Source organism: Anolis sagrei, chromosome Y (genome assembly GCF_037176765.1).
Source record: "Anolis sagrei isolate rAnoSag1 chromosome Y, rAnoSag1.mat, whole genome shotgun sequence".
NCBI classification, from domain to species: domain Eukaryota; kingdom Metazoa; phylum Chordata; class Lepidosauria; order Squamata; family Dactyloidae; genus Anolis; species Anolis sagrei.
The window spans coordinates 20,845,702-20,872,751 of record NC_090035.1 but is presented as its reverse complement, the minus strand read 5'-3'; the positions used below and the strand labels follow the sequence as shown (position 1 = coordinate 20,872,751).

At 43.2% G+C, this 27,050-nt stretch overlaps 1 protein-coding gene across 1 annotated transcript; it reads left to right on the top strand.

The window, feature by feature from the left end:
- Nucleotides 1-1,332: 1,332 nt before the first annotated feature.
- On the top strand, nt 1,333-25,659 carry LOC137095300 (jupiter microtubule associated homolog 2-like). The gene is made up of 6 exons (XM_067461772.1): nt 1,333-1,376; nt 10,888-11,036; nt 12,760-12,770; nt 14,174-14,305; nt 23,565-23,622; nt 25,544-25,659. The coding sequence occupies exons 1-6, from the start codon at nt 1,333-1,335 to the stop codon at nt 25,606-25,608; spliced, it is 459 nt and encodes a 152-aa protein (XP_067317873.1). The 3' UTR covers nt 25,609-25,659.
- The last annotated feature ends 1,391 nt before the right edge of the window (nt 25,660-27,050 follow it).

The window sequence follows — 27,050 nt, the reverse complement described above, 5'->3', positions numbered from 1 at the left end:
CATAGATGAAACTCTCTGTCCCTTCTGGCAGTGGCTGGTCATTTGTGTAAATGTAATGCAATATAATACTACTAATACTACTAATAATAATATGATATTATTAGCATAGTACAATATCAGTATTAAATATTACTATATTGTACTATACATTATATTGTAGTAATATTAGTAATATTAATTGTAATATAAATATATAATTATATTACATGTAATATTACTAATAATATTACAATATAATGGTATAGTACAATATAGTAATATTTAATACTGATATTGTACTATGCTAATAATATATTGTATGTATATATATCTTGCAAACTCTGTGTCCCCTTTGGGGTGAGAAGGGCGGCATATAAATCTCATAAATAAATAAATGTTAAACATTTATGGAGCAAGCACACTCCCCTATGGCAGGTAGTTCTTCTCTTTTTATTATAATTATATAATAAAATTATATAATATATAATATATGGGGGTTGGACTGGATGGCCCACGAGGTCTCTTCCAACTCAATGATCCTATGATTCAATATAATACAATAATATAGCATGTGCTATAGCAGGATGTCCCTTTCGCAAAAACAAAGTTTTTGCAGTTTAATAAGGGGTTGGTTTTTTTTGCATGTTGTATGGATAGAGCCAATTAGGAAATGACATTTATAACCCAGGAACAAAAATGTGTTATATAGTGTGGTATAATAATATAATACAATAATAAATATATTATTATTATTATTATTATTATTATTATTATTATGTGCTGCAGGATGTTCGTCCCGCAAACTCAAAGTTTTTGCAATTTAATAATTTTTTTGCATGTTTTTAAGATAGAATCAATTAGGAAATGACATTTATAATGCAGGAACAAAAATCGTGTTCCTATAGTGTAATATATTATAATTAGATATTTATAATAATATCAAACTAAACATTACTTGGTTGCAGTAATTACAGATTCATTAAAATAGGGTGAATGCAACTCTGCCTTTCCTATTTGCAGCTGAGGTTAGGGCGGCTTCGAACCTTTGAAACCATCACCTTTTGCCTTTGTCCTGTTTCACCCAATCAGGGCTCAAGGTAGCTTAGAATGGCAGTAATAGCCGTCCAATGGTTAGCGTAGAAACTTTGGCGGGCCCGCTCGAAGCCCCGCCTCCTCACTGTCCCTTTTCGCGGTGGCTCCGCCTCAAACTCGCCGAGGAGCCGCCCCTCGTCGCCGAGTGGCTGGGATCGCGGGTGAGTGACATGGTTGCGGGCCAATCAGGATGCCCGCCAACGCCCCGCCATAGCTGTGCTTTATAGCCGAAGCGAAGCGGCGTCTGTGAGGAGTGTCACCATGTTCCAGGGCCCCAAAATCAATGTGGCCAAGCCCAGCTCCAGGTAAGGCCCGGGCGGAGCATAGGTGGGGTCCCATGCATTGGGGAAAAACCCTCGAGACCATCTAGCCTGACTCCTGCCACAAAGGAAAACACCATCCAATCCATCCCGACAGATGGCCATTCAACCTCTCCATCATAGAATACTATATAGTTTGAAGAGACCCCTCAAGGCCATCCAGCCTGACCCCCTTCTGCCAAGGAAGACACCATCCAATCCCGACAGATGGCCATTTGACCTCTGCATCATAGAATACTATATAGTTTGAGGAGACCCCTTAAGGCAGTGGTTCTCAACCTTCCTAATGCCGTGACCCCTTAATACAGTTCCTCATGTTATGCTGACCCCCATTTGTGTTGCTACTTTGTGTTGCTACTTCACAACTGTAGTTTTGCTACTGTTATGAATTGTAATGTAAATGTCTGATATGCAGGATGTATTTTCATTCACTGGACCGAACACGCCCAAATTTGAATACTGGTGGGGTTGGGGAGGGATTGATTTTGTCATTTGGGAGTTGTAGTTGCTGGGATTTATAGTTCACCTACACTCAAAGAGCATTTTGAACTCCACCAGCAATGGAACTGAACCAAACTTGGCACACAGAACTGCCATGACCCACTGAAAATACTGGACGGGCTTGGTGGGCATTGACCTTGAGTTTTGGAGTTGTAGTTCACTTACATCCAGAGAGCACTGTGGACTCAAATAATGATGGATCTGGACCAAACTTGGCACAAATACTCAGTATGCCCAAATGTGGACACTGGTGGAATTTGGGGAAAATAGATCTTGACATTTGGAGTTGTAGTTGCTGGGATTTATAGACAATCAAAGAGCATTTGGACATCAACGATAGAATTGGACCAAACTTCCCACACAGAACCCCCATAACCAACAGAAAATACTGTTTTTTCTGATGGTCTTTTGAGACCCCTATGACACCCCCTCGTGATTCACCCAGGAGTCCAGACCCCCAGGTTGAGAAACATTGTCTTAAGGCCATCCAGCCTGACTCCCTTCTGCCACAAAGGAAGACACCATCTAATCCCTCCTGACAGATGGCCATTCGACCTCTCCATCATAGAATCTATATATATAAAAATGTAAAGGGCGTCCAATGGGACAGCAAAACTCAAAAAAACCCTGACGAAAATTTACCAAAATTCCCATGCACATACCTCAACCCACAAGGTATGCACAAATCGATTCAAAATATTAAACAACATTAAAACACACTCACAATTAGACAAAACAACTGAGCATGCGCAATGGCGTTCCGCCGCAAGACCCCGGCGCGCGCACATGGCCGAACGGCCAACGCACTCTCCCTCCCTCGCCCTGCACGATCACGCCACACCACGCCCCCTCCCTCCCCCACCCTGCCCCACACGATCACGTTTGCCAAACGTACCTCCTCCCCCTCCTTCTTCCCCCGCCACGCCCCCTCCAAACCCCGTCCCTTCCCGCCCTGTCAAAATCCATCCCTCCTCCCCCTCCTTCTTCTTCCCCCACCTACGCCCCCTCCAAGGAAAGAGGGAAAGAGAGTGAGAGAAGGAAGAGAGAAGAAAGGAGGGAGTGAGGCCAGACAGAGACGAGAGAAAGAGGGAACACGAAAAAGAGAGAAGGAGGGAAGGAGAGAGAGAGGGAGGAGAGAAAGAGGGGAAAGGAGGGAGTGTGTGAGAGAAGGAATGAAGAGAAGAAAGGAGGGAGTGAGGCCAGGCAGAGACGAGAGAAAGAGGAAACGCGAGAAAGAGAGAAGGAGGGAAGGAGACAGACGGGAAGGAGAGAAAGGGGGAACGCGAGAGAGAGAGAGAGGGGAAAGGAGGGAGTGTGTGAGAGAAGGAAGGAAAAGAGAAGAAAGGAGGGAGGGAGGGAGGCGAGGCAGAGACAAGAGAAGGAGGGAAGGAGAGAGAGGGGGGAGAGGGAGGAAAGGGGGAACACGAGAGAGAGAGATAGAGGGGAAAGGAGGGAGTGTGTGAGAGAGTGAGAAAGAGGGAGGGAGAGAAAGAGAAGGATGGAGTGAAAGAGAGAAGGGGGAGGAAGGAGGGACGCGAGAGAGAGAGAGAGAGAGAGAGAGAAAGAGGGGAAAGGAGGGAGTGTGTGAGAGAAGGAAAGAAGGAAGGAAGGAAGAGAGAAGAAAGGAGGGAGTGAGGCCAGGCAGAGACGAGAGAAAGAGGGAATGCGAGAAAGAGAGGAAGGAAGGAGAGAGGGAGAGAGAGGAGAGAAAGGGGGAACGCGAGAGAGAGAGAGAGATAGAAAGAGGGGAAAGGAGGGAGTGTGTGAGAGAGTGAGAAAGAGGGAGGGAGAGAAAGAGAAGGATGGAGTGAAAGAGAGAAGGGGGAGGAAGGAGGGACACGAGTGAGAGAAAGAGGGGAAAGGAGGGAATGTGTGAGAGAAGGAAGGAAGAAAGGAGGGAGGCCAGGCAGAGACGAGAGAAAGAGGGAACGCCAGAAAGAGAGGAGGGAAGGAGAGAGACAGGGAGGAGAGAAAGGGGGAACGTGAGAGAGAGAAAGGGAAAGGAGGGAAAGGAGGGAGTGTGTGAGAGAGAAAGAGGGAAAGGATGAAACCAAAGAGTGAAATAAGGAATGAAAGAAAGAGGTAGAGAAGGAAGAAAGGAGAGAAAGGGGAAGGGGAAGAAAAAGAGGGGAAGGAATAGGTAGGTACTTCTCTTTTATAATAGTCCAGATATCTACCTCTACTTTGAAAATTCTTACTATAAGCCACAGCAACGCGTGGCAGGGTACAGCTAGTACTATATAGACCCCTGAAGACCCCTCAAGGCCATCCAGCCTGACCCCCTTCTGCCAAGGAAGACACTATCCAATCCCAACAGATGGCCATTTGACCTCGACATCATAGAATACTATATAGTTTGAGAAGACTTCTAAAGGCCATCCAGCCCAACCCCCTACTGCCATAAAGGAAGGCATCCTGCAAATCTCTTGGGAAGACAGGCGGACAAATGTCAACATGCTGGAAGAAGCAAAGACTACCAGCATTGAAGCGATGGTCCTCCGCCATCAACTCCACTGGACCGGCCATGTTGTCCGAATGCCTGACCACCGTCTCCCAAAGCAGTTGCTCTGCTCCGAACTCAAGAATGGAAAACGGAATGTTGGAGGACAGGAAAAGAGATTTAAAGATGGGCTCAAAGCCAGCCCTAAAAACTATGGCATACACACCAAGACCTGGGAAGCCCTGGCCTGTGAGTGCTCCAGCTGGAGGTCAGCTGACCAGCAGTGCTGTAGAATTTGAAGAGGGCAAAAGAGAGAAACATGCCAAGAGGAAGGTGCGCCCAGCCAACCCTGACCAGGACCACCTTACACCTGGAAACCAATGCCCTCACTGCGGGAGAACATGCAGGTCAAGAATTGGGCTCCACAGTCACCTACGGACCCACCGCCAGGACACTGATCTTGGAGGACAATCTTACTCAGACAACGAGGGATTGCCTAAGTAAAGGAAGACACCCGATCCCTCCCGACAGATGGCCATTCGACCTCTATATCATAGGATCCCATATAGTTTGAAGAGACGTCTAAAGGTCATCTAGCCCTACCCCTGCCACAAAGGAAGACATCCAATCGCTCCTGACAGATGACCATCCAGCCTCTGTTGTGCCTGTTTTAATTCCAATTTCAGAGGTATACTAACAGCGCCTTCTGTGCTTATTAGCTAGGTTTTTGGGGTCCAACATGTCATCTTATAAAAATTATCCTTTAAGTAAAGTAAATTTCAATCCCTTTGGCCAATTTTTTTTGTTCCATCTGTATAGGTAAAAGTAAAGGTTTACCCTTGACATTAAGTCCAGTTGTGTCCGACTCTGGGGGTTGGTGCTCATCCTCATTACTAAGCCAAAGAGCCAGAGTTTTTTCATAGACACCTCCAAGGTCAGGTAGCCAGCATGACTGCATGGAGCACTGTATATTTTTTCTGAATTTTTGCAGCCATACAGTCTTTAACTTATTTATCTTCTATCTCCATCAATTTTCAATAGCAAATGATGGAATTACAAGTATGGTCAATACAGGTTGTGCAGCGGATGGAACATATCTTGATTTCAGGAAGGCCTTCGACGAAGTCCCCCGAGACCTTCTTACAAGCAAACTAGTCCAATGTGGGCTAGGCAAGGCTACTGTTAGGTGGATCTGCAGTTGGTTAAGCGGTCGAATCCAAAGGGCGCTTCTCCCCAATGGTTCCTCTTCATCCTGGAAAGAAGTGACTCATGGAGTGCCATAAGCAGGGTTCAGTCCTGGACCCGGTTGTGTTCAGCATCTTTATTAATGACTTGAATGAAGGTTTTAGAGGGCCTGCTTATCAAGTCTGCAGATGGGACCAAATTAAGAGGGAGAGCTAATACTCCAGAGGACGGGATCAGAATTCAAAAGGACCCTAACAGATGAGAGAGCTGATTGGCCAAAACTAACAAAATGCATTTCAACAAGGACAAATGTAAGATACTCCAGTTAGAATCATAGAATCAGAGAGTTGGAAGAGACCTCATGGGCCATCCAGTCCAACCCCCTGCCAAGAAGCAGGAATATTGCATTCAAATCACCCCTGACAAATGGCCATCCAGCCTCTGTTTAAAAGCTTCCAAAGAAGGAGCCTCCACCACACTCCGGGGCAGAGAGTTCCACTGCTGAACGGCTCTCACAGTCAGGAAGTTCTTCCTAATGTTCAGATGGAATCTCCTCTCCTGTAGTTTGAAGCCATTGTTCCGTGTCCTAGTCTCCAAGGAAGCAGAAAACAAGCTTGCTCCCTCCTCCCTGTGGCTTCCTCTCACATATTTATACATGGCTATCATATCTCCTCTCAGCCTTCTCTTCTTCAGGCTAAACATGCCCAGTTCCCTAAGCCGCTGTGGGAATTTTGGCCCAATTCTATCATTGGTGGGGTTCAGAATGCTCCTTGATTATAGGTGAACTATAAATCCCAGCAACTACAATTCCCAAATGTCAAAGTCTATTTTCCCTAAATTCCACCAGTGTTCTCATTTGGGCGTATTGAGTATTCATGCCAAGTTTGGTCCAGATCCATCATTGTTTGAGTCCACAGTGCTCTCTGGATGTAAGTGAACTACAACACCAAACTCAAGGTCAATGTCTAAACCCTTCTAGTGTTTTCTGATGGTCTTAGCAACCCCTCTGAAACCTCCTCGCAACCCCCCATGGGTCCCAACCCCCAGGTTGAGAAACACTGACTTAGGCAGAAAACAATGAAATGCAAAGATCCAGAATGGGTGACGTCTCATTCCAGAACAGTCCATGTGAAAAAGATCTTGGAATCCTCGTGGAGAACAAGTTAAACATGAGCCAAGAATGTGTAGATATGCACTACTATTTTTGAGGTTATCTGTGAATATCTGTGTAAATCGAGTCAAAACTACTGCTATACAGTAAAACAGAAGAAATTGAATGTTTGGAAGCTCTTTCTCACTGATAAGTTTTCTTTAATGCCATAGAGTCACTCATTCCCATGCCCATAGAATAAAATAGGATTTAGATTACTAGAGGAAGATTAATAGTAGTTCATATCTACACATACTGTATACATGTTTGCAAAATTGAATCTGAGAAAGGACGTGTGTTTTGGAGCCTTAATTCTTCTGAAGTCTTCAGCCCATTGCCACACTCCCCACTTTTCTAGTATTGATTCTTGACTCTATTCACTTTTCTTTCACATATTATATGTGTGGGTGATTACAATCTTACGTTATTATTCATTTTTAGGTTTATGTATTGGTCATTGTATATGTGACACTTCGAAGTGCTTTGTGAGCTGACCCGAGTCCCTTTGGGGAAATGGTGGTGGAGTACAAATAAAATGTAATTATTATTATTAAAAAAAAAAAACATGAGCCAAGAATGTGATGCAGCAACTAAAAAAGCCAATGGGATTTTGGGCTGCACCCAAAGGAATCGAGTGTCCAGATCAAGGAAAGTCATGGTGCCTCTCTATTTGGCTTTGGACAGACCTCTTTACCAAGAATAAGACTGTGTGCAGTTCTGGGCACCACAGTTCAAAAGAGGCATTGACTCTTAAGCTGGAATTAAAATTATCTAAGGTCTGGACACCATGAATAACCCCTCTGAGGAGCCTCTTAACAAGCTGGGAATGTTTAGCCTGCAAAAGAGAAGGTTGAGAGGAGATATGAGAGCCATGTATAAATATGTGAAAAGATGCCATAAGGAAGAGGGAGAAGACTTCCTGTATGTTGCCCTGGAAACTAGGACTCAATGGAGCCATGGGTTTAAATGACAGAAAAGGAGATTCCACCTGAGCATTAGGAAGAACTTCTTGACCATAAAGAGCTGTTCAGCAGTGGAACTCTCTGCCTCAGAGTCTAGTGAAAGCTCCTTTCTTGGAAGCTTTTAAACAGAGGCTGGATGGCCATCTGTCAGGGATGTCCATATGGTCTCTTCCAACTCTATTATTCTATACATCTTGCCAATTAAATGTTCATCGTCTGCACATAACTGCAGTTCAAATTCTATTTTGTTCTCTTCATAGCATGTATTTTTTTCTCTCCATTTTAAACCTCTAATAATCATATCTATATAAGTGCCACTGTGCCTTTCAGTATTTCTTATGTTCTAGTTGTAACCAAAAGCTGATCACATTTCTTGAAACCTTCATAGGCAACATCATGACCCCTTTGGGGTCCATGGGCCATACATTTATGTCTCTGGACTCAGCGTCTCTTGTATTTCCTCCAGTGTGGTTCAGTTACTGCTTAATTACACTCTTCTTGCAAAGCAATTGAACACATTTTATCTTTTGCAGAAAGCCAATTGGGTTTTTAAACAAGGGATCAGCCGCATGACTCACCAAGGCCTTTGCTTTCCAACCAAAATAAGATATTTATACCTTCTGAAAAGAAGCAGGGGAGCTGAGGGATGATTTATTGTTGCCACCAATTTGAAAGGAACCAGTATTCAGGAGATTTTACCCCAGTTCCCAATTTTAAAAAGACTTAGCCGATTTGCAATGGAGGTTGCCGATTAGGAACCAAATTTACCATTAAGTTAGAAGGCAGGCTGTTCAATTGCACCTCCTCCTTTATTAAGAAAGGAGTAAGTAATTACTCCTTTCTAAGTAATTACTTAGTAGTAATTACTAAGTAATTACTTAGTAGTAATTACACTGTATATACTGTAGCGTGACTGGAGAGAAGAATGTAGATTTATTTGGTTACTTTTCCCTACGTTTCTGCCACCACGTGAGGTAAGTTGTAATATTGTGAGAAATGGCACTTGGTACACAGAATAGACGGAGCTGAGGCAATCTTCAAATAAAAGTTAACCATTTTATTAAGTACACGGCGTGTGGTTGCAAGACGTAACTTTTCCTTGTTGCACTTGGAATAATACTTGTAACTTTAACAGTTCATTCTTTCAAGTAACACAGTATCTTTCTGACGTAGAGCACTTGTTTCAGACAAAGTTTCCATACAGGGATGTTTCCCTTAGTTGATCCTCCCTAGATCAAATACTAAGTAAACTATTCTTTAGTCTCTCCTTAGACTAAAAGAATACCAGCAATGTTTCACCATTCGGCTGCACTAACCTGAGAAACTTCCAATAGCCAAACCCAGCTTTTCAAAGCCTCAAAGTTTTGCTTCACAAGTCACTCCGCCACCTTTCCTTTCCTTCTCTCCCAACTCCTAACTCCTCACTCCTCTGAACCTAACTCCTGACTGCTCACTCATCTAAACCTAAACCCTAACTGATTTTTAACTGTCGTTTTTTCAAACTCTCCTCTCTAAACTCCTCCCACTTCCCTCTCTCCAGCATCGGTCTCCATGGCAACGCACATGGAGGACTCCTCTGACTTAGGCCGCTCCAGCATTACTGCAGCCAATCTAAACACAAATACAGTTAAAATCATACAATTTATAATCAACTCCTGTACACTTCCCTTCTCCCAATCCCATTTGAAGTCACCATCACATGAAAACCACAAGGCTAAGGAAATATTTTTATCCAAATAATGTTCTGTGTGTGTGGGGGGGGGGGGTTGGGTTTAATATCTTGTGTACAACCCAGAATGTTTTGTCACTGATCAGTTCAAAAGTATATCCAATCACTGGGTTGCTGTGAGTTTTCGGAGCTATATGGCCATGTTCCAGAAGCATTCCCTCCTGACATTTGCCCACATCTACGAAACGCATCCTCAGAGGTTGTGGGGTCTGTTGGAAACTAGTCAAGTGCAGTTTATATATCTGTGGAATGATGTCCAGGGTGGGAGAAAGAACTCTTCTCTGTTTGAGGCAAGTATGAATGTTGCAATTGGCCACTTGATTAGCATTTAATGGTGTTGCAGCTTCAAAGCCTAACTGATTGCTGCCTAGGGGAATCCTTTCTTAGGAGGTGTTAGCTGGCCCTGAGTTATTATCAGCAATTCCCCTGCTTTTTGTGTCTTGGTCTTTATTTGCTGTCCTGATTTTAGAATTGTTTAATACTAGTATCTTGATTTTGTTCATTTTTATGGTTTTCTCCTTTCTGTTGAAATTGTCAGCATGCTTGTGGATCAGCTGAGTACCTGATGAATCAACTTGGACACAGCATATTATCTCAGAACACAGAAATGCTGGGCCACTCTAACAGCCACCATGTCAGACTACACAGACAAGCCATTGAAATCCACAAGCATGTGGACAACTTCAACAGAAAGGAGGGAACCATGAAAATGAACAAAATCTGGCTACCAGTATTAAAAAACTCTAAAATCAGGACAGTAAATAAAGAGAAACTCTCAGAAAACAGAGGAACTTCAGGCAGGAAACAATCAGGGCTAGCAAACACCCACCCCCCCACCCCACCCCCCTCAACAAAGCATTCCCTCAGGCAGCAGGCAGCCAGGCTTTGAAGCTGCAAGGCTATTAAATGGTAATCAAGCTGGCCAATTACTACATTCACACAAGCCTCCAACAGACAAGCGTTCTTTCTCCCACCCTGGACATTATTCCACAGGTATATAAACCCCACTTTCCTAGTATATAACAGATCTCACAACCTCTGAGGATGGCTGCCATAGGTGTGGGTGAAACCTTAAGAGAGACTGCTTCTGGAACATGGCAGTACAGCCCGGAAAACTCATAGCAACATAGTGATTCCAACCATGAAAGCCTTCAACAACACATTATAACCAATCAATCCATTCTCTATTTATATTATAAAATTAATATTGCTACTTCATGAAGAAGCTACTTCATTGTCGTCCAATTATTCCTTCACTTTCTGTGTTGTGTATTATGTTTATACCCTGCTTTTTTTCTCCACGCGGCGATTCAAAGAAGCTTACATTAAAAGCATTTCAATGCAATGTAAAATATACAAAACATGCTAACATTAAAACAGGATGCAATATCATTGGTATTTTAAGAAATCAGTTAAAATCCATTTGCGAAGCATACCGTTTCAGCAAAACTGGCATAATTGTGTCATTGATAGATATCTGCTTATGGCTGACCTTTTGTTGTTCATGAAATAATTCTTCTGAAAAACAGAGTGCTGAAACCTCCGGGAGGATGCTCTAGCAATGTCTTTGGAAGTCCAGAAGAAGTTTCTATCCCTCTCAGACCACACAAAATGATGTCGAACATTTTTGGAGGAGGCGAAGAACCTCAAGCCTTTGCAAAGAAAACAAACCCTCCAGGTAAGAACCAACCTGTTCTTAAGAACGTTATGGGTGACTTAACTTTGCCACAACAGCTTGTCTTCAGTTATTTACAGGCAGCCCCTGAGTTACAAATATCCGACTTAGAAACAACTCCTAGTGAAGAACGAAGCTGAGACAACAGGAAGTGAAAGAAATCGTCTGTTTTGGGGTGTTGTATTATGTTCTAAATTGGAGGTCACTTTTTGATTTTGGTTTTTCTGCCTTGGTCAGACCATACCTGGAATACTGTATCCAATTCTGGGCACCACGATTGAAGGAAGATGTTGACAAGCTGGAATGTGTTCAGAGGAGACTGACTAAAAGGATCAAGGGTCTGGAGAACAAGCCCTATGAGGAATGGCTTAAAGAGTTGGGCATGTTTAGCCTGCAGAAGAGAAGGCTGAGAGGAGACATGATGAGGGCCATGTATCAAGATGAGAGTGGAAGTCAGGGAAGAGGGAGCAGGTTTGTTTTCTGCTGCCTTGGAAACTAGGACATGAAATAATGGCTTCAGACTACAGGAAAGTAGATTCCAGCTGAACATTAGGAAGAGCTTCCTGACTGTGAGAGCCATTCAGCAGTGGAACCCACTGCCCCGGAGTGTGGTGAGGCTCGTTCTTTGGAGGCTTTAAACAGAGGCTAGATGGCCATCTGTCGGGGGTGCTTTGAATGCGATTTTCCTGTTTCTTGGCAGGGGGTTGGAGTGGATGGCCCACGAGGTCTCTATGTGATTCTATGATTGCAGGCAGTCCCTGAGTTACAGACAAGAGAGGTTCTGTACATTCTTAAGTTGAATTTGTATATATTTGTATATATGTCAGAACATGTACATTTTGAAGTGTAACTCCAGATAGTTAGATAGATAGATAGATAGATAGATAGATAGATAGATAGATAGATGGTTTTTGGTGGCACATGTAACGATTAACAGCCCCGTTGTATTTGTTTTTCTGTCTGTGCCCCTGTTCAGAAGGTTTCACCTCACTTTCTATCCCTGTGATTGTTGGATATGGGAAAAAATTCACTTGTTGTGGAAACAAGGATTGGTGAGAAAGTTTCAGTGGAGACCCCTTTTCCCCATGATAATAGAGTGGATTTCCCTTCCTTCCGAGGGGTAGATTTTGCTCACTTCCTGTTGGCTCCTAATCTTAACTAGGAGTTGGATGTAATGTCTTTAACTTGGGAACTGTCTGTATTAAATTATTGACTTATTTTAAACGACCGAATGTTCCTTAGAAATAATATAAAAGTAACTGTTTCTCCTTGAAATTAAGTCTAATTGTGTCTGACTCGGGGGGGGGGGGGGTAGTACTTGTATCCATTTCTAAGCCAAAGAGCTGGCATTGTCCGTAGACGCCTCCAAGGTCATGTGCATGGAGTACCGTTCCCTTCCTGCCGGAGTGCTGCCTATTGATCTACTCACATTCACATATTTTTGAACTGCTAAGCTAGCAGAAGCTGGGGCTAACAGTGGGAGCTCACCCTGCTCCCCGGATTTGAACTGCCGACCTTTTGATCAGCGAGTTCAGCAGCTCAGTGTTTCGACCCACTGTGCCACCGGGGACACCAGAGAAAATATAACAAGGTGTAATATAAGGTGTATTATATAAAGAGACTGCAATTTCTAGATTTGCTGATCTTAAAAGTATACGTTCAGAAGTAGCATTCATCTCCAGAAATCCCCAGCACTGAACATTAAACTGTATCATAATTTGGGGAGGTGGGAACGGAGTATTGTGTCTGTATGTTGTTGTTATTTCTCATCAACTCTGACTTCTGACATCCTTAGAAGAGACTTCTAATAGCCCCATTCACTAATGACCCTGTCTAAGTCTTGGAAACTCAAGATCGTAACTTCCTTAATTCTGAATCAATCCATCTGTAATGTGGTCTTCCTCTTGTCCTACATCTTTCCACTTTCTTGACCATTATCTTTTTAAGCTAATCATTTCATTAGGTAATATATGACAGCCTCAGTTTAATCATCTTTCTACTAGCTTCATGATGTAGATTAAGCATCTTAGGGGTCCTCCTGGACTCATCACTGAGCCTGGAATCCCAGGTTGCAGCAGTGGCCAAGGGTGCTTTCACACAATTAAAACTTGTGCGCCATCTGCGCCTGTACCTTGGGAAGTCAGACTTGGCCACGGTAGTCCACACGTTAATTACATCCCAACTAGATTACTGCAATGAGCTCTACATGGGGCTGCTTCTGAAGACCATCCAGAAGCTTGAGCTGGTCCAGAGATCAGCAGCCAGGTTAATAACTGGGGTGGCATACAGGGAGCATACAACTCCCATGTTAAGCCAGCTCCACTGGCTGCCAGTTTGCTACTGTGCACAATTCAAAGTTCTGGCTTTGGCCTATAAAGCCCTAAATGGCCCCAACCCAAACGCATCTCTTCCTATGAACCATCACAGAAATTAAGAGGCCCTGCTTTCCGTCACAGGCACGACAGGGACAAAAGACAGGGCCTTCTCGGTGATTGCTCCCCGGCTATGGAACTCCCTTCCTGGTGAGATTAGGTCACCCCCCTCTCTCCTGTCCTTTAGAAGGATGGTAAAAATTTGGCTGTGGGACCAAGCTTTCGGGACAGGGCAATAAAGCAGCAATAGGAAAGATTACCAGGCCAATTGGATTTGACGTAGATGACTAGGACAGTTTTAAATGGTGTATTTTAATATTTTGATAAATGTTTTTAATATTTATGTATGTATATAAGAATGTGTGTCCCGGCATTGAATGTTTGCTGTATATATGCTGTGCTCTACCCTGAGTCCCCTTTGGGTGAGAAGGGCGGAATATAAATTTTTAAATAAATAATAATAAATAATAACGTTTTGGCATTTTAAATCCACAGATTTGCTCAATCAGATTTTTCACATCATGCTTTGGCATTTCTGTGTTGTAAGATGAGACTAAATGGAATTAGTAATGAAATCTGTGAAACAACCGCCTATGGTACAACATTTTTTTTTTAGTCCCTTTGGGGTGAGATAGGGCAGGATAGAAATACAGTAAGTAAATAAATAGTAGTTGTTGGCATGGGACTCTTCTAGAGTCTCACCAGCCTTTGCAAGCCTGAATTAAAAGCTTAGTTCCTGGTCACTTCCTGTTTGCCTTTGGAAAGGAGAGTGGCATATTTGAAGACCATAAACCGAATGCTTCGCGTCAACTTGCAGATCCCCCAGGTGGGAAAACCAATAATATCTTTGGATCTCCACAACCTTTTTCCACTGTCAAGGCACATCCAAACAAGCCAAAGGTAAATAACTTTATATACTGTTAGACTCTTCTTCCAGTTGTTTGAAAATTGTTTGGTGTAAAAGAGACAGTTGCCACTATACCTTTACTTGAATCAGTATCAGAATTGGGAACCTCCTGTCTCTGATTGCAGTTCTGAGGAGAGGCAGCCCAAGGTAACCTAGTGCTGGAGCTGGGAAGCCAAGTACAAATTGGTGGGAAGATGGCGCCGGTGTAATCAGATGTGTTTGGCTGTGCTCCGGTATCCTTGTTGTTTTTATGTTTTAAAGCTCTTATTTTATTTATCTTACTGTAACCTCCCAACTTATCTCTGCCTCTACAAATGGGGAATAAAAGAAACAAAAAGAAACGGTCAAGGACTAGCCCAGAGACACTTAAATATCATAAACCTTCCAAGCAACTGAAGATAGATGACCTTCTTGTGGAAAACGTGAGTACGCCAGAATTGAACTTATTATTCACCGATAACAGCTGCTTACCCTTGGATAAAGAAAATATAAACTCCAGTAACAACTCAGTAGTACTTCACAAAGAAGTACAAACTCATTAATTGCTGAGTTAAAATAATCCGAGCTAGCAAAACAAACTAACCCCACCAGTGCATGTCTACTGACTGCAAAAACAATGACACATATCTTTGAAAGATTAAAAAATATAACAAACCAGATTGAGCAGATAAAGCTCTCTTTTGATTCTTTTGCTCAGAAGAAAGTGGCCCAAAGGAAAGCACAGTTCTAACTGATGGGTTGGGGCCCAGAAGGGAGGCAAATACAAAGGACGAAAAGCCTTACACAGAGGTAGCTAGAGGCTACTCATTTACTTCTACTAAGAGCAATAGAATTCTACAAGCAAACCAGATAACACTGCGAATTGCCAATAACAACATAAATAAGGGCAGATGGAGGTCATACAGAACTATCAGAACATCACTGGGTCAGTTATTACATATACACCCCCAAAGTGTTGACCTGATTAAAGTTGAATGGCTACCCCAAGTATCTGCAGATAAGAATATTGTAATGACCTTTGAGCAATCAACACTACAATCTATGCTGATGAAGATAAAGCTCTTCCTGCTCAAATTCCAAATAGCCCCAATGAGGGTTTTCCGTGACCTGGACATCAGCCCACTGATAACTTCTATGCATGGTGACGACATGCCTGTGAAAGTCGGCAAACCCAGCCTACTATGGATTCATTTCAATTAGTTCAAACCGAGGATGTGGACAAGGTGCTTGGAGGAATGAGAGCTACCACATGCATCCTAGACCCCTGCCCATCCTGGCTTCTAAAGGAGGCCAGAGAGGGATTGGCCGAGTGGGTTAAGGTGGTGGTTAATGCCGTCGGGAGCTCGACAGGGGGAGTGTGTCCCTGTTGGTGCTACTCGACCCCTCAGCGGCCTTCGATACCGTCGACGCCTCGCGGGAATGGGTCTCGGAGGTACTGCTTTGCAGTGGCTCCGGTCATTCCTCGAGGGTCAGTCTCAGAAGGTGTTACTGGGGGACTCCTGTTCTACCCCACAACCTTTGTTTTGTGGGGTTCCTCAGGGTTCAATACTGTCCCCCATGTTGTTTAACATCTACATGAAGCCGCTGGGCGAGATCATCCGGAGTTTCGGGGTGCGGTGTCATCTGTACGCAGATGATGTCCAACTCTGTCACTCCTTCCCACCTGCTACTAAGGAGGCTGTCGAGGTCCTGAACCGGTGCTTGGCCGCTGTGACGGTCTGGATGGGGGAGAACAAATTGAAATTGAATCCAGACAAGACAGAGGTACTCCTGGTCAGTCGCAGGGCCGAACAGGGTATAGGGTTACAGCCTGTGTTAGACGGGGTCGCACTCCCCCTGAAGACACAGGTTCGCAGTTTAGGTGTGATCCTGGACTCATCGCTGAGCCTGGATCCCCAGGTTTCAGCGGTGACCAGGGGAGCATTCGCACAGTTAAGACTCATGCGCCAACTGCGACCGTACCTTGGGAAGTCTGACTTGGCCACGGTAGTCCACGCTCTGGTTACATCCCGCCTTGATTACTGCAACGCTCTCTACGTGGGGTTGCCTTTGAAGACGGCTCGGAAGCTCCAACTAGTCCAACGTGCGGCAGCCATGATACTAACAGGAGCAGGGCGCAGGGAGCATACAACTCCTCTGCTGTACCAGCTCCACTGGCTGCCGATTAGCTACCGGACCCAATTCAAAGTGCTGGCATTGGCCTTTAAAGCCCTAAACGGTTCTGGCCCAACATATCTATCTGAACGTATCTCGGCCTATCAGCCCACCAGGACCCTAAGATCTTCGGGAGAGGCCCTTCTCTCCATCCCGCCTGCTTCACAGGTGCGGCTGGCGGGAACGAGAGACAGGGCCTTTTCTGTGGTGGCCCCGCGGCTTTGGAATGCCCTCCCTATAGAGATAAGATCAGCCTCCTCGCTGATAGTATTTCGGAAAAAACTCAAGACATGGATGTTTGAGCAAGCATTCGGCTAATCCGATGCGATGAAATCTCTGATCAAGGACTGGCAATCACAGACAACGAAATTGGATTATGATTTTAATTTAAGAGATGCATTGGTCTGTATTGGTGGCCCAATACTGTGTATTGTATATGTATGTGTTTTATATTTTTAATTGGAATATTGTTGTTTTTAAATGTTGTAAACCGCAATGAGTCACCGTTTTAGGCTGAGATATTAGCGGTATACAAGTGTACTAAATAAATAAATAAATACTAGCCCCCAAGGAGGCCTTCGGAAAGAACAGGTCACAGCCCAACCCAGCTAAGGCTGACAGCAAAACAACACAGAAGCAGCCTATGATCCTGTGCAGTGCAGTCTGTGGGGATCAGCGAGACACTGACTTTGGATTGGGTCATCTTGAGACTGCAGTGACCACCATAGGGAACAGGGTTGAGTCAATGGTGGGCTTAATGTCCACTGACGAGCCCCCACAGAACGAGATGGACTTAGAAGTGGGCCCTATTAATGACCTATTGGAGCTGGAGCCGAATGAGAAGGACGAGACCCATACCCTGTCTCCAATTCAGGTCCAGGTACATAGGAAGGATGGCAGCAGACCCCCTACTTATGATCTATCTCCCAGAGAAGGAATGAGTGCACCCTCAACATCAATACAGAATACTACTACTGCCGAAGAAATGCAACAACAACAACAGCAACATCTGCGGCAAAGAGATCCCCCCAACAACTGTGTCTTCAATGGGGACATTGGTGGTATTGTACCAGCCTCAGATACGAATTGACTGTCAGAATCTTCAATATGCATACAACTTGGCCAACCAGATCATTTAGAGACAGCAAGACCCATCCAGATTGTAACCTGGAATGTAGCTGGCTGGAAAGAGACCGTTGATTGCGAATTGATGAGATTCTTATCTGATTTTGAGATAATAGCGTTTCAAGAGACTTGGCTGGTAGGAGGGGACGATCCAATACAACTAACTGGATTTCAGTGCTGGCACACACCTGCGCAGAAAAGAGCAAATAAAGGGCGAGCCTCTGGGGGGTTATGTATATGTATTAAGGAGGAATTACAGTGGCAAGGGGAGAGATTGTGCAAGGGGGATGATATCCACAATATATTGGCCATTAAGTTTAATTATAAAGAAATGGAGCTTATACTGATAAATGTCTATATCCCACCACTCACATCCTCCTATTACAGTCCTGATGCTTGGGTACAGCTAGAGATAACGGTGGAAGAACTGACAGTAGTGTATACCCAAGCAATAATCATTTTACTTGGAGATTTTAATGCTAAATTAGCCCCATCTATACATGAACTAGCCCAATATGGTGGACTTCCACTTGATTTTATTAAAAACCATCCAAAATGGCACTCCAGAGACAAAAAGATCAATAGGGCTGGAATAAGTTTGGCATCATTGATTGCGAAGTGTAATTTACAATTCCTAGGAGGTAAGAACAACAACAATTATAATTATGTATACCCTTATACATTCCATTGTAGCCATACTAGTAGTGCCTTAGATTTTATATGTATCTCAACAGGCAAGGCCAATCTTTTTTCACAGATCAAAGTACTTTTGAGGGAAGAAAGTGACCACCAACCAGTGTGTGTGAAATTTCTGGGCCCCTCAGATTTAAGACCAACCAATAGGAATGATGACTGGAGTATGGCCAACACTGAGGTGATACAAAACAAAAGACTTGCCTGGACTAAAGTAGACATGACAGCAATAGCAAATAGCCTCAAAACAGACCATATTGCAAACTGAAGAAGCAGGAGCAGGGGAGCCTAGGGATGATTATTGTTGCTACCAATTTGAAAGGAACCAAATTTACCATCAAGTTAGAAGGGAGGCTGTTCAATCGCACCTCTTCCTTTATTAAGATAGTAATAACTTAGTAGTAATTATACTGTATGTATTGTAGCGTGACTGGAGATAAGAATATATATCTATTTGGTCACTTTCCCCTGCATTTCTGCCACCACGTGAGGTAAGTTATAATATTGTGAGAAATGGCACACTGGACGCAGAATTGATGGAGATGAGGCAGTCTTCAAACAAAAGTTAACAAGTTTATTGAGCACAAAGCGTGTGATTGCAAGTTGTAACTTCTCTTATAGAACTCAGAATAATGCTTGGTTAGTTGAATGTTATACTCTTTCAGGTTATACAGTATCTTCCTGAGGTGAAGCACTTATTACAAAACAAAGTTTCAATACAGGGATGTCTCCCTTATCTGATCCTCCCCGATCAGATACTTAATAAGCTTATTCTTTAGCCTTTCTTTAGACTAACGGAATACTGGTTATGTTTCCCTTATCAGCCTCTCTAGCCTAAGAAACTTCCAGTAACTTAATCTGGCTTTCCAAAGCCTCGAAACTTTGCTTCACAATTCACTCTCTTACAGCTATAACCTCCTAATCTTTCCTCTATCAATTCCTCACCCTCAAATCTTAACTCCTGACTGCTCACTCCTCTAAACCTAAACCCTAACTCAACATTAACTGCCGTTTTTCAAACTCTCCCCTCTAAGCTCCTCCCACTTCTCTCTCTAGCCTACATCGTCTCCATGGCAACGCACTCCTCTGACTTAGGCCACTCCAGCATTACTGCAGCCAATCTAAACACAAATACAGTTAAAATCATACAATTTATAATCAACTTCTGTACAGGCCTCAATAATTCAATCGCACTCAGCAGATTGGCAGGCAGTCTCTAATGCATTTACAAACATCTGTGGTAGTCTAAAGGAACATCTTGTCACAAAATCCTCTCCTAAAGGTCCATACTTGAGCAGAGCGCCCTGGTTCGACAAAGAATGCCAACTTCATAGAACAAAGCTGAGGTCAGCAATGAGACATGCGCAGGGACAACATCTTGTACATCCCCAAGCTGAAATTTTAACCCTGAGAGGAGAATATAAGAAACTTATAAAAACAAAAAAGAAAAATCATACAATATCGATCTGGATAGGGCTTGAGTGTTCAGCTAAGAGTCATAATTCGGCTATCTTTTGGCACACAGTAGCCGGAATTTTGAAGGAAAGGAAATTTACACTTGATATACCCATTCCTGCAGAAAACTGGGAAAATTACTACTCACACTTGTTTGCTCCCACAGAACTTACAGAGACACAGACACCAGGTAATGATTTATCAATAAAAGCCCTTCCCCTCTGGCCATCAGTAACAGAAGGTGAGATCAGATGTATTATAAACAACCTGAAGACCAATAAAGCCCCAGGAGAAGATTACTTACGAGCTGAGCTATTTAAGACACATCAAGACTGGTGGGGCCCCCTGTTAGCAGGCTTATTTACACACATAAATAACATCTGTCAGGTTCCAGTTGGATGGAAGATGGCAATAGTTGTCCCTGTTTACAAAAAAAGGGAACAAAAAAGACCCTGGTTCCTACAGGCCAATTAGCCTAATTGATATTGTGGCCAAGATATATGCCAGATATCTCCTGAACAGAGTTGAATGTTGGGAAAAAGAAAAACATATCCTCGCTGAAGAACAGGCTGGCTTTAGACAGAGTAGATCAACTATTGACAATTGCTTTGTTTTAAATCATACAATTGCAAAATATGTCAGCAGAGGGAAACAACTGTATGCCGCCTTTATAGATCTTAGTGCAGCATTTGATACAGTAAATAGAGAGACATTATGGAAGAAACTAACTGATCTCAATATGGAACCCAGACTGCTGGCACTAATCAAGGCACTTTGCACAAGCACCTACCTGAAAGTGCGACTTGAGACGCAAGGAGCCATGACAAACAGTATAGAAACATACAAAGGGGTCAGACAAGGATGTATATTAGCACCACTGTTATTCAGCTTATACGTAAATGATCTCCCCGAACAGTTGAAGGACCCAGAGGTACACATGCCTAAGCTGTGCAATACACATTTAAACATCCTTCTATATGCCGACAATATGATTTTACTATTATATTCGCAAGTTGGGCTACATAGACTGCTGAGAAGATTTAATTCCTATTGTCATAACAACGCTCTAACTATTAATAAATCAAAGTCAAAAATAATGGTATTTGGCAAACGACGTAACAGACACAGATGGTTCCTGGATGATGAACCAATAGAGCAAGTTTGCACTTTCACATATCTGGGAATTGTTTTTTCTGAGACCGGCTCTTGGCTACCACACCATCAAAAAAGCTCAGTTAGGGCAAGAGTATGTGCAAATCAACTACTTAAACTGACAAATCACAACCAACCAGGATCCTTAGACCCACTTCTCAAAGTATATAAAGCAAAGGTTACTCCCATGCTCTTGTACGGAGCTGAAGTTTGGGGTCTAAACCAGGTACCATTATTAGAGCAATCACAATCACAGCACCTGCGAAGTTTCCTAGGAGCGGACAGGACGACCCCAGCTGCCGCAGTAAGGAACTGGGAGTACACACAGTGGATGGCTTATCCAAAATCAGGGCCTACAACTACTGGGAAAAACTGATGGCCATGGAAAATGATAGACTCCCAAAACTGTGCCTGTTAGAGCAGATAGAAAATCAACATCAGACCTCTTGACTAGTTCTCCTGACAAAATACATTAGGAGCTGAGGACTTCCGACTCGGTATCCAAATCTCTTAGAAGAGCTAGACCCAAAAATAGTTGCTCAACGAGTATTGGATATAGAAGACCAAAAAGACATCGCTACCCTCAGTAAAGCTGGCTCACTGAAATGGTTAGGCCGCTTTAAACATACCTTCCAAACAGCTCGATATTTAAAAACAGAAATGCCTAAACACCTCAGGAGGGTATTTACCAGAGCTCGTTTTGAACAGCTGGATACAATGGTCAAGCACGGAAGGTTTAATCAAATCACATACAACGAACAATTTTGTATTTGTGGAGCACCAGAGGTGGAGGATATCACACATGTACTGTTCAACTGTGAGCTGTATAAGAAAGAGAGAGACCATTGCCTTGGACCATACATTACTCACAAAACACACTGGGACACATATATTAAAACCTCATTTTTGTTGGCCGGCCAGAACCCTAAAATAACACACAAAACAGCCCTTTTTCTATTCAAAGCAACACAGCTGAGAATTGCACATTTAGAATCAATTGGGGTAAACTGTGGAGGTGACGCAGACATTTGACCTGAACGAGATCTTGTTAACAGCTTGTTTATTTTAACTTCTTTTATACCAAGGGTTGTATGTTGTATGTATGACTATGTATGACTATGTGTTAATTGTGTTATGTGTTAAATGTTTTGATATGGCCAATAGGCCAATCAATAAAACGTACCTATCTATCTATCCTACAAATTGATTGATTGAATGAATTTTATTATTATGGTCACATTATAAATTGAGCTCTTTAAAATAATAATAATAATAACAACAACAATAATAACAGCAGCAACAACAAAGCACGCCTCCCCTGCTATATGGGGGAAAGGGGGAAGCACACTAAGGAGCCGCTGTGATGCCTCAAAGCCGGAAAGAGGAGCCATGCAGCAACATCACTCCCAGTTTCTTGCTGACATGAATTTAATATCTATCTATGCAGAGTTTTGGGGGAAAATCACATATTTCTCAAACTGAAACAGCCTTGGTCTCCTTAGTGGATGATCTGCATAGGGAACTTGACGAAGGGAGTGTATCCTGTTGAGCGAGGCCCTGCTCTCTATCCCACCCCACTTCACAAATGCAACTGGCAGGGACGAGAGACAGGACCTTCTCGTGTGGCGCCTTTGCTGTGGAACTCCCTCCCCAGTGACATTAGGCTGGACTCATTCCTCATGGTCTTCAGGAAAAATACTAAAGACCTGGCTCTGTACACAGGCGTTTGGGGAGTAAGGAAATTTTACTTAATCCAGCAGTCTGGATCATGACTAAGAGAAAACTAAGAGGTTTGGATAGTATGACTCAGCATTTTGTATGTTTTTTAATCTGTATTACTGTTTTTAATCTAACTCTTTTACATGTTTTAATTGTTTACATGTGTTTAACTATTTTATAATTTAATATGTGTTTATTGTTATGTGCATGATGCGACACTGAATTTTTGCTGTAGTTTGTAAAGACGCTTTGAGTCCCCTTCGGGGTGAAAGTGGCGGGGTATAAATGAAGTGAATAAATAAATACAAAGCATATGTCCCAGCAGGTATTATTATATAGAGCAGTGGTTCTCAATCTGGGGTCCCCAGATGTTTTTGGCCTTCAACTCCCAGAAATCATAACAGCTGGTAAACTGGCTGGGATTTCTGGGAGTTGTAGGCCAAAAACATCTGGGGACCCCAGGTTGATAACCACTGATATAGAGAAAGCCAAATCCCTGAGCAGAAGGTGAGATTTACATTGTGGGTTTTTTGAAGGTTTGTGGTTATGGTTTTGTTTGTTTGTGGCTGTGTGACTAACATCTTGGAGATGGACCCAGCAGCTTCTGGAACATGGCCATACAGCCCGGAATACTCACAGCAATAGAAGGAATTTCTTGATTAGTAAGGGAAGCAATTGCTAGAGAAATGGTGAGATCTTTGGGTGTTTTCCAAAAGACCGGGCAGAGACCTACATGGAGCAGGGAATTGGGGTCCTCCCAACTCGACGATTCTTTGAAATGCTTAAAAAATGGCCCAACCTATATTCCTATGTATATACTTGATGTGTTCTACATATTTACATAATGCTCAAAAGACTAGTCTTGAAAGTATAGTGCCTTTCATGTTTTAAAAAAGCCAATAAATTCCTAGAATTGGTCCTGTTTTTTAAAAAATCTGATCTCCCTCCCCCTAGGATCACACTGTTATATTGGATGACAGAGGAGATTCACGTCAAGAACTCAAAACAAAAGGTAAGTGAAGTACATTTGTCATATAGGTAAAGCAGACCCGGGGGATGAATGCGGCCCCTTGGACTCTTTTCTCTGTCTGTCTCACCATCCTATCCTTCCTTTTTTCCCCCCTCTTTCCTTCCTCCTTCCTTCTCCCCTCCTTCCATTCCCTTACACCCATCCTTCCTTCCTAACTTCTCCTTTTCCTTCCTCCTTTCATTCCTGGGGGATGTTTAGCTGAGAGAAGAGAAGGTAGAGAGGGAACATGAGAATCATGTTTCAAGATTGAAAGCTGTATCCTATTTAGGAAGGGGGACGGGCTGGCTTTCTGTTGCTCTAGAGACCAGGTCTCAAGGGAGCAATGGATTCAAATGGCGGGGAAAGAGATTTGACTGAAAAGATTGGGAAGAACTTCCTGAGAGTAAGAGGTGTTGGAGAGTGGCATAGGCTGCCTGGGAGTGTGGTGGAGTCTCCTTCTCTGGAGGCTTTTCCACAGAGGCTGTCTAGCTGAAGTGCCTTCTTGCATGGCAGGGAGTTGGACTGGGATGACCTTGGGGGTCTCTTCCAGCTCTAGAATTCTATATCAGGAGTAGACAATACAGGGTCTAATGGATACACTTTTTCTCTCCCATCCACCATCTCATCCTGACCAAGGCCAGCCCTTTTGGCATCCAGATGTTTCCTGTCTTTCCTTCACTTCCTGCTTTCAAAAGAGGGGAGGAAAAGGGCAGGGAGGGAACTTGGGGAGAACCCCCCCCCCCCAGCCTGCCATGCGGCCCCCAAAGTTAGAGTTTGTCCATGCCTGAGATAGAGGAAACATTCTGAAAAGGGGAATTATCTTCCTCTTTTTCCAGTAGCACCACTGTGTCTGAAATATCTATTAATCATGACTAGGATGTGTTTTTTGGTGTAATTCAGTGTATATATTAGAGCAGTGTTTCTCAACTTTCCTAATACCACAACCCCTTAATACAGTTCCTCATGTTGTGGTGACCCCCAACCATACTATTATTTTTGTTGCTACTTCAGAACTGTAATTTTGCTACTGTTCTGAATTGTAATGTGAATATCTGATATGCAGGACGTATTTTCATTCACTGACATTTGGCACAAACACCTAATATGCTCACATTTGAATACTGGTGGGGTTGGGGGGGATTGATTTTGTCATTTGGGAGTTGTAGTTGCTGGAATTTATAGTTCACCTACAATTAAAGAGCATTTGGAACTCCACCAATGATGGAATTAAACCAAACTTGGCACACAGAACTCCCATGACTAACAGAAAAAATTGGAAGGGTTTGATGGGCATTTACCTTGATTTGGGGAGTTGTAGTTCACCTACATCCAGAGAGCACTGTGGGCCCAAACAATGATGGATTTGGACCAAACTTGGCACAAATACTCAATATAGCCAAATGTGAACATTGGTGGGGTTTGGGGAAAATAGACCTTGAAATTTGGGAGTTGTAGTTGCTCAGATTTATAGTTCACAAACAATCAAAGATTGTTGAACCCAACCAAGGATCGGGCCAAATTTCCCACACAGAACCCCCATGACCAACAGAAAATACTGTGTTTTCTGATGGCCTTTGGCAACCTCTCTGACACCCACTCGCCACCCCCCCCCCTTGGGGTTGCGATCCCCAGGTTGAGAAACACCGTATTAGAACAAAAGATGGTTAACTGCTACTATATGATTGTGCTGCCTACCTATGGGGCACTACTTCTGCAATATCCGTGTTCTTGCTTTCTTCATCTCATCCTTCTTCCAACAGAGAAATGCAAAACTCTTGAAATCTATCTTTGCTAATTAAATGATAACATGGTGTTTGAAAGATGAGTGTAACAATCTGTGTAATGGAAACGTATTCGTAGAAGGACCAAGTCAACAAAAATAATATTCTAGTATATACACCTAACCATATAATATCTTATGCAGCTACAGAAGACCAAAAACCCCATGTGGAAGTTGTAAAAAAATGGGAGAAGCACCAAAAGTTGTAAAAGAAATGGGAGAAGCACCGAAAGAGAGCACCAAAACGCCTGGGCCCAAGATGGATGAGCATGAGCCCCAGCTGGGGCCACGACCACATTCGCACAACAAAGTCCTCAACCCGCCTGGAGGCAAATCCAGTATGGCATTCTATTAGGAAAAGCCTCTCCCGCTCCCCATCCCTCCCCATGGAGTCAGCACAGAACCATGCTCCAACTTTCTGTACAATAATACTTCAAGAAGAAAAGTGATTTGTCTTATTCAGTATGTGGCAGAAATGAACTTGAGCATTTCTATATTAGTTTTTTTTTAAAGACACAGATCCATTTTCTGAGATAATCCTTCATGCCTGAGCACACCTGTCACGTTCTGAATATGATGAAGAAAATTCCCTGTGATTGGCTGCAGCAGCACACATTCCCCCTGAAAACAAAGATTGCTTTCCTGAAGCTCCGATTGGCTTATAGAGCTCTCAGATAATTTTGTTTGTAGTCGAAAGAGAAGAAGGCTAGCAAAAATGTGAAATTTTGTCCAACAAGGTGATTAAATAATGACTTCGTGTTGGATGGAAGTGAGGAAGCAAGAAGCCACTCACTAACCTACACTTTTCACCCCCGCATACAGACAACAACGTAAAACACACACCAAGAGGAGGTTGTTAGCAGCCTGCAGATGGAACAAACACAAAATCTTCCTGTCCCATGCACAAGCTGTGGCATGTTCAGCTTTTTCACACAACAATTACTCAATTACATCTGCCCCAAGTGTAAACAGATCACTCACATGGAACACAGGATCCAACAACTTGAGGATCGTATTAAGACCCTTAATGACATTCAGGAACTTGAGCTGTTCTTAGACACCACACACCACACTGTCCTAGACACGCAGCCCATAGCACACCAACAATATGGGGAGGCTCAAGAGGAGATCACCTCAGATATGGACAACCCTCAAGCTTGGAGGCATGTCACCCTTAGAAAGAAACATAGGACCCGGAAGATTCCTCAGAATACCTCTGCCCAGCTGCACTTACACAATAGATTCCAAATTCTCACTCAACTAACACTTGACCAAGAAACACAGCATATTAGGGAAGACCAGAATGGCTTAGATACTGATCAGTGGCTCATTCTTGATCAGTGTGCGGGGGATAGCCCTGACTGGGACAACACTTCACAACATTCACACTTACACAATCATGCAGGTGTACCATCCCCAGCCATAGACCAGGTGCAACAGGAACACATACAGGAGAACAATAGGCTCTTGGACGAATCTCAATGGATTGTCCTTTATGAATGCACCGGGGATGTTGAGGAGGAGAACAACACTTTACACCTACACAATTCACATCAACAGGATCACTTTACTGGGAACCTACACACTACATTGCACAAAAGGAACCCTGTCAATCCTGAAAGTAAACAGGTCTTGGTAGTCGGCGACTCCA

Excerpts from the sequence above, each read along its gene's own strand:
- LOC137095300 (XM_067461772.1), top strand. The coding sequence starts at position 1,333 with ATGTTCCAGGGCCCCAAAATCAATGTGGCCAAGCCCAGCTCCAG. Across the intron at positions 1,377-10,887 it reads GTGGCCAAGCCCAGCTCCAG|AGTGCTGAAACCTCCGGGAG; the intron begins GTAAGGCCCGGG and ends TCTGAAAAACAG. Across the intron at positions 14,306-23,564 it reads CACATCCAAACAAGCCAAAG|GATCACACTGTTATATTGGA; the intron begins GTAAATAACTTT and ends CCCTCCCCCTAG.